The following is a 17879-nucleotide window of genomic DNA, read 5'->3' on the forward strand; positions in this document are numbered from 1 at the left end:
CAAATGGTAATTTTAATTTTACAAAATTCACTCCCGAGATATTTATATGTTTCTTTTACAAATATATGATACACAAATAATCTTTCCACTTAAAACAAACCCACTTTCCGAAATAAAATTCCATCTATTTTAATAATGATTAGTAACTTTGATCTACTTAATCCCACTGTATTCTCCAGCTTAGAAGAAAAATGAGTTATGGTCTAGCCCCAACTTCTAATGCTTTCTCAAATTACCGTGCAGAAGTTTAATTTGTATCTGATAAATTATCACCATCGCAGAAATAAACTAGATAATTGCTAAATGAGAAGATATAAACAATTAAAATATTATTGTTATAATCTTGTTACCTTTTGTTACTCGAAGTTCTATTTGGAAACTAAAAGTAATCGACGCTTAAAATCTGCTGCGATTGGCAGCAACCGAAAGTTGGTAAAAACAGATGTGTCAACAAAAATTAGAAATCCTAGCTGAAAGGATAAAACGCTAATTTAAGTCCCTATGAAATTCTAAACTATAAAAAGTGATTTAAATTTTATTTACCGAATAAGGATCGGCGATACTTGCTATTTGTTCATGTTACTGATTTAATCACCTCCAGTAGGAATGAAAGTTACCTAAAATACTACACAGCAAGACTTTTTCACAAGTTTATCAGTTAACAGCTTTATCTCTAACCGTGCCACGTTTTATTTATTTGCATTCCTTCAAAGTGAGTTATGCTAAAAAATGAGAGCATAAAGGACAGAGCGAAATAAAAACGAAACAGTCAGTTTAAACTTAAAGTGGAACCTTTAAATATTATACTTAATTTCATATTTAAGTAAAAATAAATGAACTATAATGGCAGATTCATAAAATTTTGTGTTTGATACTGTATTATTAAAAATAAAGTAATTATAAATTTTTGACATACAACAGCAAATTTTCTTAAAAGATGTGTCATCTTCATTACCTTGAGTGGAATGCTTTATGGAAAAAATTTAATTTGTTTTTCTAATGAGCTCAGGTGCTTCATAATGCCAATAAAGTATTTCTTGAAATTCGAACTAATTGTAGAGATCAATATGTTTTAGTTATGTAACTTGATATAAAATAGGTATTCACGTCATGCTTTACATTAGAAAGACAAAAAACAAAGGACACTTTTTTTTTTAAAATACTCAATGCTTACCGCCAAAAGGATAGCAAAAATATGCTGGATATTATTTAAATACAGAATTAAAAATTCAAATTAAGATGCAAAAAAGTACATGAAGATTAATCCTTTTACTGTAATCGGAAGTGGGAAAATGAAGAAATGGAAAAACAAAGAAAATTCTTCGTCATGCAAAAACACATCACGCAGAGAACAATGTACAATAACATATCCGCTACAATTCGTTTAAAACGCGTAAAAAAACAGAAAGCGTTGGACATAAAGAACAAACAAAACCAACCATCGGTATGTCGTATCATCACCTCAATGATTGCAACGTAAATCACTCATCACAATGTTTCGCGGTCATATTTCAAGGAAAAGGTACAATAGCGGATAAAGAAGAAAGTCAATCGAAAGAAGAGATGTGTACGGCACAGTCGCGATTACAGAACATTTCGGCCCACTTGTTAAATAGGTAAAAGGGAAACGAAGACAGGGAAACCACTTGTGTATACAACGTCCTTCGACACGCAGAATGTGACGTCATTAATAGGTGTGTTTTGTAGGGAAGGTCATGAGAACAAAAAGAAAAAAAGAAGTTGCTTTATTGTATTATTCAGACTGAATATCTTACATGTTAAATAAAGCCTACTTCAAATATAATTGAGAGAAAAATGCAGGTAAGAAACTCGAAAGTAAAGAATTCGCACAATAAGTTCAACTTAACTCAAACTTAAACTTCAATGAACTTAGCACTCACTTAGCACATTCTGCGAAGTTCTTGTCATTACGTTTCTGCTCTGAGATAAACAAATATAAGGGGGAAAAAATGTGCGTTAGTACTGAAACTGTCTTACACCTTCATCAAAAAATGCAGCAACAGGCAAAAAATGATGACATTTTCCATCATTGTACTCACATCAACATTTCAATAACTACACTCACGTGGGTGTTAAACTTTCTTAAACTCTTTGAAGGCCTAAATAAGATTTGATTGCCATTAATAAGAGAGTCATTCGCAAGCATTGCAAGGAGTTTAAAAGATGCTTTATGAAATGGTTGCAAGTGAAATCTTTTTTTATTTTAGACCTACAAGAAAGGCCATTTACACTTTTTATGTTTTGAATAAAAAAATATTTAAGGCTAATAAAACAATGAAATGAACTGTATGTAATATTTTAATATTTCCCGGTAAAATGAAAAGTGTTTCGCTCGTTCGTGCCCATTAGCCATAAGGATTTTGTTAACAATAAATTTTGAGTCGTACTAAAAAATGCTTTGAAAGCAAAAAATTGCTGCATACCTTTTTAAAAACTTAAATTTCTTGTGACGCAAATTCCCCAAATAAATATTCAGAGAACTTGGTTCAAATGTGGAACAGCAAATAAGTAATTATCTTGTGGAAAACCCACGACATTAATTTTAATTTTCTTTGCCAAGCAATATGAACACGATCCTTACGTTACATCTGAGAATCAAATATTTAAAAGAACTAATCTATAACTGACACTGCCAAAATATCCACAATTTTTTGTAATAATTTTATACTACTGCGGAAATTAGAGAACGAAACTTTCCAAGAGTTCAGTTCTAAACACGAAATTGTTTAATTTAGAAGTCAGACAACAAAAATCAGCGCGTTATATTTGTAAATTTTCACAGGACTAGTTCCGATGGTTTTACCGAACCATCATCCTCAGCTGCCAAAGCGCAAATGAACGAGATAAGATATAGTGATTAGATAAGAATGGCTGGACAGATGTTAAAAGCTATTGGCGCCATCTGTTGATGAAACGAGAACTAAAACATAATTTCCTAAAAGGCTGAAGGCAATGATGAATTGGAACTAGGGTTTTTAACTAGAACAGAAATATTTTTTTAATGTGAAACGTCTCTAGAAAATCTAATTCACCAATGGAAGATGTTTTCCATTGGTGGACATCTTCCCCCATCCATCATTCCAAACATCCATGCTTTTATGCTGTGAGTGCTTAACACATCTAACTAGTACTGGAAAATGCGTGGTTCGAGTTTCAGTGAGGGCACGGTTGATTTTTCATGTTTCATTTCTCTGAAAGGCATAATAATCTCTCCAGTTTTAGCAGTGAAAATTGTCCAGAACTGTGAGTTTATAAATTTGTGCGACTAATCAAACGCTAATGTTAAAACTCTTTCAAAATTATTTTGACTGGAACTGTTGAATTGTGAAAGAAGAAGGGAAAAGGCCTTGATTTTTAAAATGTTAATAACAGGGTATTAGATTATTTACCAAAGAAACATGAAGTACCTGATATTTAGAGAGTTATATAAATATAATACATTTAGAAGTTAACACACGAGATCTTGGCCCATTAGAATCAAAGTGGTGAAAGCTCTAGGACACAGGTAATCTTATTCTGAGCTTGAAATCCATTCGGCTAAAGGCGAGTTGCTACATGAAAAAATGCAACGTTAATAGCCCACTTTTCCAATTTATGATCATTACATTTCATTCGTCTATTTCTTTTTCAAAATGCGATGGTAAAATTTCGTTCTATCCGTTTTTACATTTTTAGAACCATTTTCTTTACTGTCAACATTTAAACGAGCTCCTAACGTTTACACATTGGCTTATACATTATAAATAAATAAGAGTAAATTAGGCATTCTAGTGCTAGGTTTTTGATAAATTTTACGACGCACATAGGCGTGATTGTAGTTCTGTAATATGGGATAGTCACCCCTGAATTATACACTTTAACGCAGGTTGCAGGTTAAGTGCAGCTTGTGTAGCATAGTAACAGGTAAAGGTAAAGGTAAAAGTATGGGGGACACCAGCGATGTACCATAGGTCAACTGGTAATGCCTTCCCATACTAACTCTTTGAGAGAGAAAAAAAAGGGGTTAATTTCAAGTTTTATAAGAATTTGCATAGACTGAAGCTTTTCAAAAGGTCTAAGGTTTGCCTATTATGGTACATCGTGGAATTCCACAGTACGCCCCGCATCCAGTATTTATTAAAAATAATGGTATAGGGCATAAGTAGATTACAAAATAGTAGGAACACAATTTGAGATTCACAAGATAAATTGAACATCTGATTTGGTGTAACAAAAATAGGAAATAAACATAATTAATAAACAAATAAACATAATGAGATAATTATAATTAGTACTGGCAACACAATGTTAAATGAATTGTTATAATAATGCTAAAGAGGTAGGGGCCCATGGGTTATTTCAGATATATTGGTTTATTGCAGTCTATAAAGTTCACGAGCGGATCCATTTTGTCCATAATCACAGCATGTAAAAGTTCACTAAGTTTAAACTGTATGTGGACTTACACTTGACAGAGATATAGGCCGTTGGAAGAGAGTCGTTGCATAATTTTCTGAAACTTTGGATATTGATGTTTATCTTTAATTAAAAATCTTTGGAATGCCAGGAGGTCAGTTCTTGGGGATTTTATGTGAATATCCTCAGTTAAGGGGCATGAGAAAACGTAGTGATTAGGAGATCCCTGTTCCCCACATATGCAGATGTCAGAATTTACCAAATTTCTTGCGTAGAAATATGTGGGGAAGGGTCCATGTCCTGTTATAAAGTAATTTAGGGAAGGATTAGAGTTCAGAGATGCTAAGCTTACATTGGGCATCAAGTTATATGTGCGTCTTCCCTGTGGAGCATTGTTCCACAAATCTTGCCAAGATTTTGAAGCAAGTTGTTTTAGTTGGTACTTGAAATTTGAGCGAGGCCACGGAATGATGATTTCAGTACCATCTTGATTAATAGCTGCTTCTTTGGCTAGTTTATCTGCCTGATCATTACCAAAATGGCCACTATGTCCTTTGATCCATGAAATTTGAATTTTGTAGTTTGGGATTTTTCCAAAAAGAGAATTTATATCGGATATCAATGGAGAGGAAGGTAAAGGATTTTTAATAGCTAGAATAGCTGCTTCGGAGTCAGATTTTATGCTAAATTCGTTGAGATTTTTGAGAATGGCTATTTCAATCGCTGCTTTTATAGCTGACAATTCCGCTTGGAAAACACTATTATTATTATGGAGATGGCCTTTCCATTTGATGATATTTGAGGGGGTAATTTGAAAAAAGACTGCGGAACCAACTTTTCCTTCAATTTTTGATCCATCAGTATAAGCAATTGGAGATGAACTTGAATTTTCTTCAGACGTGGGGAATATTATTTTGCTGAAGCGAAGCGCTGGATGGATAAGATTGGGGTTAATTTTCATTTCATAGTTGGATGGCCAAAAGGTTTGGTTGTTGAATTCTGCGGCTTGGTTAAGTTGGAGGACTTTCATATAGGTGCATTCCATTTCTGCACTGATTGATAACGAAAGAGTACCAGCTAGAGTATCAAGTGCTATATTTGAAGTTGTGCGATACGCCCGAGTAATGCAAAGAGTAAAAGGCCTTTGAATTGAATTTAAACATTTCATCTTTCTTACTGTCATTGGTTGTGCCCAAATTCCGGCTCCGTAATTTACCATTTTTGAGATGACTGTTTTTAGAAGAATACGTGTTATATGGGGATTTAAGCTCCAGTTATATCCATGCATACATCGTAGGCAGTTAGCTATTGATGTTGTACGAAGTTTAATATTTTGTAGATGAGGAATGCAGGAGAATTTCTTGTCGATTGTTAAACCGAGGTACTTGATTGTGTTTACAGATTTGATCTTTTGATTGTCAATTTTTAGAGCTAAAGCTTTAGTTATATTTTGTCCTGGTTTATGGATCACTAAGACTTGGGACTTACTATGTGAAATTTGTAGTTTTTGAATTTTGCAAAGTTGTTTAAATAACTGGAGTGTTTCGTTGCAATTATTCTGTAAAATGTCTCTGGTACGGCCACTTGTAATAAAAGCTACATCATCTGCAAAAGCTACAATTTTTGAGTGATCTGTAGCATAGTAACAGTATGCAAATTATTAGATCTTATATTGCTTGAAAAAGAAAACATAAATTAATCGCATTTCTCTATATCTGATCAAACATACAACCGCATAATTAATTTAATAAATGTATTAATGCAGAAGTTTTGCATAGTTAGCATTATTCTCATTATATAATTATGAATGTCAAATTCGTATCCAGAAGCTCGTATAGATGCTAATTTTGATATCAACATTAGGAACGAAAGGATTGAGACTTCGACAATTACAATGTATCTAGTTTATGGACAGCAATTTATTAATAACTGTTAGGAACACTGTTGTCTTCTACAGAATGACTTCTTTCATCTTTTGGGATTATGTTAAGGTCTAATACACTAGGGAACAGACTGCTCTCCATTTGATCACAAAGTGAGCTAAGGCATCTGTTTTCATTCTTCATTGTTCTGTTCCTTTTCATGTTGGATATATAGTCTCAGATCTCTCTTCTCACTTTTCTTTCCACCTCATTCAAAGAAAGTAAAATAAAATATATATTTCCAATATCCGACATAGCACAGAATATCCTCAGGATGTGCTGTTTAAGTCGCATTATCCCTGGATCCAGAGTATACTGATTTTCAGTTGTTGTGAGGACATGGTAATTTAGCATCCCGAGGATGTTTTGTTTAAGCTGCTGGTGTCCAGGCCTTATGTGAAGATGCTGATTCTTAAATGTCTTGAGAACTTGCTGCCGAGATACGGTCCAGAGACACATAACAATAATGTTATTATGTTATTCAAACGCATGAATTAATGAGGAAAATGCATGGCATAGTAAATTATTCTTCCCAATTGTGGGGATTTATTTAGTTTACTAACAGTTAATTTTTAGTTAAAGCAACTTTCCTTTCAGTCTCGTTTCTACGTACGCTTTCCTGCCAGAATGCTAATAAGCTAGGGCGCGTGCATTCAAGCTGAGGTAGAAAGAAGTGCTGTTTAAGGCAAGGTTTTGGAAGGTGATTTTTAGAAGGTGTTTATACCTGCTTGAAGGGTACGTTGCTATTTTGAATTACTAGCGATTTGATTTTGTGGCGTTGAGTGCTTCTAGCCATTAGGCTTGGGTTACGTCGACTGCTAAGACTCAGAGCCTTCCCGCGCGTTAAATTATTCTGTGAGCTGTTAGGCTAAAGTTAATAAATTTAAGTTCAATTTTACCTGTTTGAGTTAAGTCAGAAGTGTTGGCTTGTATAAGCCCAAGGGGGACCATCTGTGCAAATATATTTTATTGAATAAAGTGATGTTTTACACCCTTTTTTCTGACTTTTTGTTATCATTGAGACCTGTGGATAATTCCTCATACAGTCTTTTAGAGATCGTTAGTTTTATGCTACAAAAGAGAACGAGACTCTATGCAGTAATCAAAAAAATTGTATAAATCAAAATTAAATTCTAAAATATGATCAGAGATGATGTAAGTGTGAAATATATGTGAAATATTATCACAATAACACTCCTGCCCTTAACTTTCGGACTCAGATAATGTTATATACTACACTGATATCATACGGTGTTGACAATTAATACAGTAAGCACGAAAATTTTTTTATTTCATTATGGTTCAGTGCTGTTGTTATCTTGAGAGATGGCCACGTCAAATTTAGAAATATAATTGCTTTAAAATATTTTGAAAACTATACATTTTAAATGAAAATGAAATGCTTTTGTATTTGAATTTAAAGCTTTTGTAGATTGGTCTAGTATTGGCGATAAATCTAATTAAAAACCATAATTCTCCAAACACTCGAAGAAATCGTATGCTTGTTGAAATAAATGTTCTCCAGCCAACTTAAAAAGCTCTCCCTTTTTCGATTTTCCTTGTTTCATTCATAATTTTTTTCTGCAACTATACAAAATATACGAATTTCATTTTTCAGTATCTACTTCTAAATCAGACATTGAGCCAACTAGTTGATTTAATGTGGAATTAATGGAATCAATCTGATACGCCATCAAAACAATTTTCAGAGAAAAATTAGTTTTAATTTTTTTGAGGGTTAGAGATGACTATTTGTTAAAGAAAACAAAGAATTCTTCCATCATATGAAAGAAACGCTGAAATGGCACGCTTTTTTTAACACCTCCAGAAACATTGAAGTGGAAAAAGAGGATGGAACTCCAAGAACTCCATAATATTAAAACCATGATAAATGGTTTTAATGTTATGAATCTCAGATAACAGAATAATTTTCAAAGTGCTCGTTCTATTAAACAGTTTTAACTATAACTATAAAAACTAATTTATAATAAAAAATCTGGAAAATGGAAGGAAAGACTAGATTTTTTTCTGAATTTATCGTATAACGCAACTGAAGAGCTTAAAATTACATAAATCAAAACGCAATAATTCATCTTCGAGTTGCAGTTTTATTAAATTTGAAAAAATTATGTACGCTTTCTTTAGAGGTAAAGAAATTTTTAGAAAACTTTAAATAAGATAATGGATATCAAGTTAACCTCGACGTAAATCAGGTGTGTACAAAAACTAAAAGCTTTTCGAGATGTAAATCAAAAGCACAGCAGAATATTATTCATTTCGCAGGGCTTAAATTCAACCGAAGCCCACAAAAGCACGAGTGCGACATTTTCTCAGATTTTGAATGAAATGATAATTCAAGCTGGAGCACCAGATAAGGAAAACTCCAGTTTTTTTATTTATTTTTAACTATTTATCCTTAATTCAGCTTAATTTTTATCTGTTTGCGTTTTACTTAATTTTAGTTTTTCATTACTTTTTAGCATCAGAGTTGGTATTAGTCTCGATCCTCCCTTCTTTGTTCATATCACATTTGCGTACGTATCACTTCCCAAATAAAATGTTAATGCCGCCAGATGTTACCGCCGTGTATTATTTTCAAAAAAATAATGCAGAAGATATAAAAAAAAAATGTATGAAAACACAAATAAAAGGATGTTATCACCAACTGTTATCGCAATATATTATTTTTAAAGATGTAATGTAACGAATATAAAAACTGCAGGGAAAGATGTATGGCTATTTCGGCAATTCCAAAGATATTCTGCTGTTTAAATACTTTGCGATTCTGTTCTTGAATTTTACGTGGTGTAAGTGCGAATAAAGTGATGTTTAATCGATACAGTTAAAAAGGCCAAAAGTTAATAATAAAAAGACAAAAAAGTTGTATAATTCACTATAGAATTATACAACTGTATAATTCACTATAAGATATCTAATCATTCATATGATCAACTGAGAAAGACTGGAAAAAAATAATTGCAACATTTAACACTACATCGGAAATTCTGAATACAATCTGTTTATAGAAATTTTGCGATTTTTCGTTGAATTTTAGGGCGCGTAAGTGAAACAAAACCATGTTTAAAAAGAAAAAATATGTTGTGTAAGTCGTCTTATTAAAAAACCTGAAAGAACAGAAAAATGTATATCAACACGTTATTGGGAACTCTAAAAATAGGCTGCTTTTTAAAAGTTTGTGATTTTGCTTCTGAATATTATGTGGTATAAGTGCGAAGAAGCGATGTTTAATATTTAAGTTAAAAAAGATAAAAAAGTTGTGTTTGCAGGAGCGAGTCCGAGAGGACATTTGTTGTCTTCGTGCTCAACCGAGAGTATAAAATATCTTAACAAAATACTCTGGCGCGTCGTTAAAATCTAAATCCTCTCAGATTTTCTTTTATTATTGTTATTATTTTATTTTTTTACCTACTTTTTATTTACTGTACGGCCTCTAATAGGGCTCCGACACTTCTAATTCTAGAAATTAAGCACCTGCTATTTCTATAATTAGAAGACGAAAGTTTGTATTTTCAAAAAAAAAAAAAAAAGAAATTAGTCTTCTTTAAAAATGCATTTACACTTTTTAATCTCAAATTTACTGCATATTAAACAATGTTTTGATTATTTTTCGTAGCATGTACTGGCGCAGTTTCAGTCTTTTATTTATATATTTAGTACCTTTTTATTAATTTTTAGACTTATTCAGGGAAGTATGCACTAAAGCATAATAAGCTATACACAAATAACTTATATTGCAGGTGAATTGGACAATGACACAATTACCATGATGAATACCCCACGTTGTGGTGTAAAAGACAAAATAGGGCATTCGGATGCAGCCAGAAAGAAAAGGTATGCACTACAAGGTATGTAACATTTAAAATGTTTTGATTCCAAAAATTATTACGTTTTTATTTCTCGTATAAATGTATAAATTACCAAGTTTTTTAAATATGATACTTATAAATATACAATAAGTTTAAAATAGCTCATACAAGTAACAGAGTAATTTTGAAGGAAATGTAGAGCAGGCAAGCAAAGTTCATTCGAGTGATAATAATAAAGAAAGGAAAGGGGAAAAGAGCTTAACAGGATCTTAAAATTGTTTTTATAGCCGAAGAAGCTAAGAAAATTACGAACATCTCAAGTAAAACTGAAAACCCAAAGCTGAACTTTAAGAGCAAGCCATAAAGAAGTATTATTTTTTACTTCCTTGTACGAAGTAAAAAGGAAGTATTGTAATCGCGAAAAGTTTCAGGCAGCATATTTCACCGAAAATATCCATTCTGACCGCTATCGAATGCAATTTAACGACGTTTTTGCGTGATATCTGTACGTAAGGACAGAATAAAATACTCTTTTCCTTCAAAAAATTATAAAACTGCTTTAAAATTAATTCTGAAGAGAATTTTTCGTGGCGTCTGTACGAACGTATGTACGTACGTATCTCGCATAACTCAAAAACGAGAAGCCTCAGAACGTTGAAATTTTGTATATAGGACTGCTATAACATGTAGATGTGCACCTCGTATTTTGGTTGCAATTGGCCGCACCAAACGTATATAAATATATTTATATATATATTCACTCTGTTACCCGGCTCAGTGATCTCAGTTTCTTTACTTTTATATGTTTGTAAATTGTACATTTTTTGCTTTAAAAATGATTGAATTATGTTGTTTTTATCTTCCGGTTAAGGATTTTATGTCTTTAGTAAATCTGTGTGTAATATTTTTAGAAATATCAGCAATTTTAAAGTTGTTTAATTGCCGCTAAGCCTTTTTTAATGGCGGCCATTGATGTTTACATTTGAAACAGGAGACTAGTGAATTTGTTGCCAATCTAGAGAAACTTAGCTTCGCAACAACAAAGATAGCGCATTCATTTATTATTGCCAATTAAATCATGCTTAATTCTTTCTGGAATTTTTTCGAGGAAATAAGTGTTTGAGATTTACTTCGTAATTTTTAATATAGATATTTTTAAGTTTTTATGTATTTTTGCCTTCTCGCGAAGTGAGAACTGAATTAATTAAATGAGAAATACTCAATCGTCTGTGAAAAACTGTTCCTTTTTTGTTTTCTTTGCTTAATTTCTTTTATACATCATTCTAGCTTTATTATAGTATTTGAATAGAACATGTGGCAACGATTAGATAATTCTATTCTTTAAATGATATAAATTTTGTGCATTATGAGTTATAATATGAACGAAATATATAATAAAATAATTATATAACAGTTAACTTAGTTTCCGTTATATAATTATAAGTTAACTGTTATATAATTATTAATACTGTTAAGTGAATCTAGCGCCAGAGTGTCGCTATGGTAAACAAATACTAGAGTGAATTTTAAAGAATTCATTTATTCCATTGTGGTTTATGCGCTATCGGCGAAGTAGATTTAATTCAATCCAATAAGTAGTAGATATAATTCAATCCTAAATAATTTCAAATTTTTTAATTAAAGTATTATATTTTAATTGCATCTTTAAATCATAAACCAACATGCTATGTGCAATAAAGTTATCATGATATTATGAAATCAAAAATTACTAGAAATCTCAGAAAAAAAGTAATAAGGATAAATGAAGTTCGCATGAAACACTACATGACCGAGTGTCACATTTTAAAAAGCGACGATATGTCTCATCACGAGTATTGAGCACGCCGTGATATTAAAAGTTTCTTTTCTGTCTGCCTAATATTTCATTATGATCTTTTTACCAAAACAAGGCACTTTTGTACTATTTCAAAGTATATTTTGGATATAAGTATGCGCTATATACTTCACTTGTTGCTATCCATTTCGTACAAAATATTCTACTGAAGAAGCACATATAAAGGTTTTTTTCATGTTTTGATGAAGCAGTAAACTAAAACAAATATCATATATTAAAAGCGGATGTTCTAAAACTTTTTTAGGAAACGTTAAAAACCGCTTTCTTACCGAACATAACTTTCTAACTGAAACTGACGATTTATAAAGATAAATCGGAGTGAGCAAAGCGTTAAACCTTAAATGTATATATAAATAAATTTATGGTTGCTATAAATAAATGAGAACATGGCTCGAAATTATTCCCTTCTTTAACAACTACAAACTACTGTTTCATTTTCCTCTTTTAGGATCATCTTCATCTGATATCTGCTTAAGACATGACAGGATGCTGATCTGCGTCAGTCATTTCCTGCAAATAAACGTGACATCCGTTTGGTCGTAAAGATTGAGTAAAAAACAAAGGAATTCCTCTAGAATAAAAAACTGATAACGAAGCATTGAACTACCAAGTTGTATGAATATTTTTCAGTAACAACTGAGTAGATAAAATCCTTAGATATAAAAATTGTTTACATCTGATCTGTATAAAGCGAGCATTTATTTATCGCAAGAAAGCACAAGATTCAGTAACACCATTCAGAAAACTATCTCAGTTTTAGTTTTGAGTATTATTTACTTAATTTGAAATTTATTCCAATGCTAGCTCCTTATCAAAAATGTATTAAAAACAGCAATATATCTTATACAAACATAATATTAATATTTTACTATATATAATACTAATATTGCACGCTTGGTACACACTATTTTCAAAGAAAGAAACATAAAATATTTAATAACTAATACGAGTATTTAGATTACACAATTATTTTTATTTAAAAAATTTTATATAAATTATTTTTGTATTAAGAAAATATGACGGTTATTTCTGAAGAATGTCTTATTGCATACATTAACTATCATTTAAATGAAAGTTTAGAAAACAATGTAAACCAGTTTCTGGTTTGATTTACTTTTGGCTTTGTAAGGATCTTAAGTTTTACTAACGTTTATTTTATTTTAAATCTTTACTATCACTTCTTATTTTCTACTTCCGGCCAGAATTAAAAGCGTTAACTTATTTATGCAAAATTTGTCTGGCGAACGCCAAATACTTAAGTTGTGGCTTTTTGCCAAGCGAGAGGGAGGAAGGAGTTAGTCGAAGCAGGCCGCTTGCCTTAGAAGTTTTACTCGGTTGCTGGTTGCCTTCCAGGCCAGAGGTTTAATCCTCGTGATAATTTTTAAACGTATTGTAGTGTTAACAGTTCTCTGTACTACATACGGCTTCCTGTTAATATAAAGCCAATCTTCCATGTTTATGATTCCAAAGTTAAGTTAGAGTTTAGTTATATTTTTATTCTTACGTTCAGACCACAAGTAGTTGGTCTCTGTATTCCGAAGTACGGAAATTATTGTAAAGAGTGAAAAATAAAAGGTTTTGTATACCCTTCCTGTGGATCTTGTCTATTTCCCACAGTTATTGAACATAGCTTTAGTAAGCTCCCTGTTCCGAGTCAGGTCCTTGCATGTTCCCAAACAAAGTAAGACGGAACATTGAACCTGATAGTGGCGCCCAACGAAGAAGAATAACCATGGCCGAGTTTCAAGAAGAACCTGTGCTGACTGCAGAAGCAGCTCAGAATCCAGAAATGCCAGCTGCCGCCCTGGAAGGATTTGGTTACATCGTCCAGACCATGCGCGCTTCGATGAAACCAGAAGCAACATTTAATGGAAACTCACCGGTAACCAGTTTTTTGGAATAATTGGATGAGAAAATTGGAAAAATTGGATGGAAAAATTGGATTTTTGCGTATGCCGTTTGGCCTTTCAGGGGCACCGGTAACATTTCAGCGATGTATGGACATTGTGTTAAGGCCCGTTCTTGGAAAATCCACATTTATCTATTTAGACGATATCATTATTACTAGTGATAATCTCGACCAACATGTACAGGATTTAAGACAGGTGTTTGCTTTATTAAATGAGGCCGGTCTAAAAGTTAATGTCGAAAAGTGCAAATTTGCAGCCCCTGAATTAAAATATTTAGGTTACAAAATATTTCAGAAAGGAATCGAGACAAACGAATCAAAAATAATTTCTGTACAAAAGTATCCGACTCCAAACACGGCGAAGAAGCTCTCTTCTTTTCTAGGACTTTGTTCATATTATAGGTCCTTTATAAAAGATTTTGCAGCTATTGCTGAACCAATGTTAAAATTAAAAAGGAAAAAGGCAAGATTCTCGTGGACGGCCGAAGCCAATAGTGCGTTCGAAAAATTAAAGCAAGCATTAACGCAAGCCCCTGTGTTGAAATTTCCTGAAAAGGATGAGAATTTAGAAATTTCAGCGGATGCTTCGGATTAAGCGGGAGGAGCGGTACTTTCACAAAATCAGCAGCCCGTGGCATTTTTTGCCGAACTTTAAATCAAACACAAAGAATCCTATTCCGCGACCGAGAGAGAGGCACTTGCAGTTCTGTTAGCAGTGCAAAAGTTCCGAGTCTATTTTGGAAAGGCGCCAATAACAGTGTACTCTGATCATGCGGCGGTAACTAGATTGTACTCAGGGAAAAACTTATCCTCAAGGTTAGTAAGATGGGCACTCAAGCTACAAGAATATAATCTGGTAATCAAGCATACCCCCGGAAAGGAAAATATCGTAGCAGATGCCCTATCCAGAATTAAAATAGATGAAGAAGGTAATACTGTAAAGGTGGCAATGCTCACAGCATGTACAATAAATTCCCGAGAAACTGTAATAACCGAACTGGGTAAGGATCCTGAGTTTGGAAGCATTTATGAGTATTTAAAGCATCCTGAAAATTTTAGCCACCAAGATATTGTGGCGATAAGAAATAGGGCGGCCCATTACGAACTAATAGATGGTCTATTATTCTATACAAAAACTACGAATTCCAACAACGAATTTCGACCTGTTATCCCAGCTAGTCTTAGATTAAATATCCTGCAGGAGCTCCATGACAGCCCTTTAGCTTCTCATGCTGGTATTCGAAAAACTATACAACGCGTACGCGAGGCAGTCTATTTTCCTGAACTGCAAAAGTTAACAAGGGCGTATGTCCAGTCCTGCCCAACATGTCAAGCAGTTAATTATATTAATTTCCGCCCGGCCGGGTTTCTAAATAGTATTAAATCCGAATTTCCAAATGAAATAATTGGCATCGATTTATTGGGCCCTTTCCCAAAAAGTCAGTTAAATAAAAGTCGGTATCTCCTTGTTATGGTTGATCATTTTAGTAAGTGGACCGAAATTGTTCCCTTAAAACGAGCCTCCGCGAAATTAGTTACTGATTCTATTTTAAAATACGGGGCGCCCCTAAAAGTTATATCGGATAATGGTCCTCAATTTGTAAGTAATGTATTTGAAGACATGTGCCAAAAACTGGGCATACGTCATTTAAAAATGGTCCCGTATCGGTCGCAATCAAATATAGCGGAACGGGTCAATAGAAATATAGTGAAAATTATCCGTAGTTATGTTAAAAATTTTCATAAAATCTGAGATAACTATGTCAATGAGTTTGCTTTCGCCCTTAGGACCGCAAAACATGATACAACGGGCAAAACTCCTGCTGAGTTATTTTTAGGCAGAAAGATTATAACGCCGTTAGATAAATTATTTTATGTGCAACAAAGAGCCCCAGAATTTAAAATGGGTGATATAGAAAAATTAATTAAAGAAGCAAAAAAGTATACTGAAGTAGCACAGAGAAAACAGAAGTTTTATTATGACATGAAACGACGGGGAGTAACTTATAAAGTAGGGGATGAAGTGTTAAAAATTAAGCATTCACTTTCTTCAGCACCAGAAGATAAAACTGCCAAATTTTTTCCACGATTTGAAGGACCATATGTCATAGGAAAAATAACTCACGCTGTAGCGGTGTTAAAAGCCAGAAATGGTGAAACGTGCTCCGCAAACATTGATCAAATAAAACCCTACTATGATCGTAATAAAATGCAAATTTTCAAAGATCTTTTGCAGGATCCGGCACGGCAGACACGGCTGGCACAAGCTCCAGAGGTGGAACAACGTCAAGCACAAGGACAAGCCATTAGGAGGCAGGAGCAATTGAAAAGAAAGTTTCCCCGCTGGAAAATTGAAGGTAACAAGAAAAAGAAGCCGTTCCACCGTCCAAAAAAGAGAGCTCACGAACACCCCCAGAATGAAGAAGGGAGAAGTACGACGAATTCAAAGAAAGCCAGGAGAAATAACGGCAACTATAACCCGGCTTCCAAACGGAAGATCTACTCATCGGACAGGACTCTCCGCAGCAAATGTCGCCGAACTGCGGAAGGGCCACCAGCGGCGGAGGAAAAGATACAAGGAAAATTTGAACGGCCAGCAACGAGGTCCAAGCAGGAACGAGAAAGAAGTGTCCCGGTTCCGCCAAGACCAGCTGCCACCAAACGGCCAAGACCACAGGCAGAGGCGAAAAAGAAGGTATTCAAGGGTGACCGAACTGGAGGAAAAAGAAAGCTTCTAGAGGAAGGCACTGAAGGGCGAGCCCGCACAAGAAGGAGGATAAATCAAACCAGAATCTGCGCTACCTTTCAGGACTGGGCTCAGAAAAGAATGTCCGAATATCACAAAGATAAGTAAAATTTTATGTTACTTTGCAAACTTAAGTTAATCTTTCAGTCTTACTGCAACTGGCAGATTTCAAGAAGTTTTACCTCATGTGAGGTCTACCTTTATCGCCAAAAAGGCGAGAAATGAGTTGTTAACGATTTTGGTATTATGTTTTTCAATTACTCGCGCGTAAAACTAAAGTTGATGTATAATAGGAATGTGTAAATGCTTAAATATTGTAAAAGTTATTGTATAAATTTTATTTAAAACATTCTGGCAAGAAAGAAGTTTTAGTCTGAAAGACTTTTTGAAATGTAGTATTTCAATGTAGAAGAATTGGCACTTGCTTTGAAAAGAATAGAAGTTAACAATGTACTACTAATGTATGTTTTAAAATGCGTAAAATTAACGGCATGTTAATATGTTCTTATATACAATGTGAATTGTTATTTTAAATGTTAAGAAATACTATGATATGGTAAAAGTGAAAGTAATGCGAAAAAATTTTAAAACTTATTCATGTGACTGAAAAAAGACCAAATTATGGTGAATATGTGTTAAAGGTTGAATGAATGTAGTTAGGCTCTCTGACGCTACACTTCAGAGTTAGCCACTTTCAGAATAGTACCTCAGGGTTTAGAGTTGAAGATAGGGTGTGTTACGAGGTCTTGTGATGTTGAATTTTAACACGTTAGTGTTTTGATTGTAGGAGGAAGTGTTGAACACGTATACATAAACACATTCGTGTTTGGTGTTCTTTTACAACACATGTCAGTGAGCACGGGGAGAGATAATTAAAATAGTCATGAATGAAATAAGAATGTTAAGAGAAATATAAATATGCATGTTACTTGCCATTTTATTGTGTAACATTTCATTAAACTAGTTTTCCTTCCAGATCTCTGGAAGGAACCAGATTTGAATAAAAGCTCCTGTTTAGATGCAGTACAGATGAAAAATTGGTTGTCCATGGAGCTGCTATTGTTAAAACAATTTTTTTTTTAATTTCTAGTTTCTAGTGAGAAATGTTTGTAAAAGATTGGCCTCGCGTTAGATTCTATTTAAATCTTTACGATCACTTCTTATTTTCTACTTCCGGCCAGAATTAAAAGCGTTAACTTATTTA

At 33.3% G+C, this 17879-nt stretch overlaps 1 protein-coding gene across 2 annotated transcripts in view; it reads left to right on the forward strand.

The window, feature by feature from the left end:
• The window catches only part of LOC118183209 (stromelysin-3-like), a 218750-nt gene that overhangs the window by 55337 nt on the left and 145534 nt on the right, over positions 1-17879 (forward strand). For both annotated transcript variants that reach the window (XM_035352675.2, XM_085807923.1), the window contains exon 3: positions 10097-10204. In XM_035352675.2, the coding sequence (XP_035208566.1) occupies positions 10097-10204 (108 nt within the window). The remainder of the gene's footprint in view (positions 1-10096; positions 10205-17879) is intronic.

This window comes from Stegodyphus dumicola, chromosome X1 (assembly GCF_044657685.1).
Source record: "Stegodyphus dumicola isolate Sdum_Otavi_A_Nest chromosome X1, ASM4465768v1".
NCBI classification, from domain to species: Eukaryota; Metazoa; Arthropoda; class Arachnida; order Araneae; family Eresidae; genus Stegodyphus; species Stegodyphus dumicola.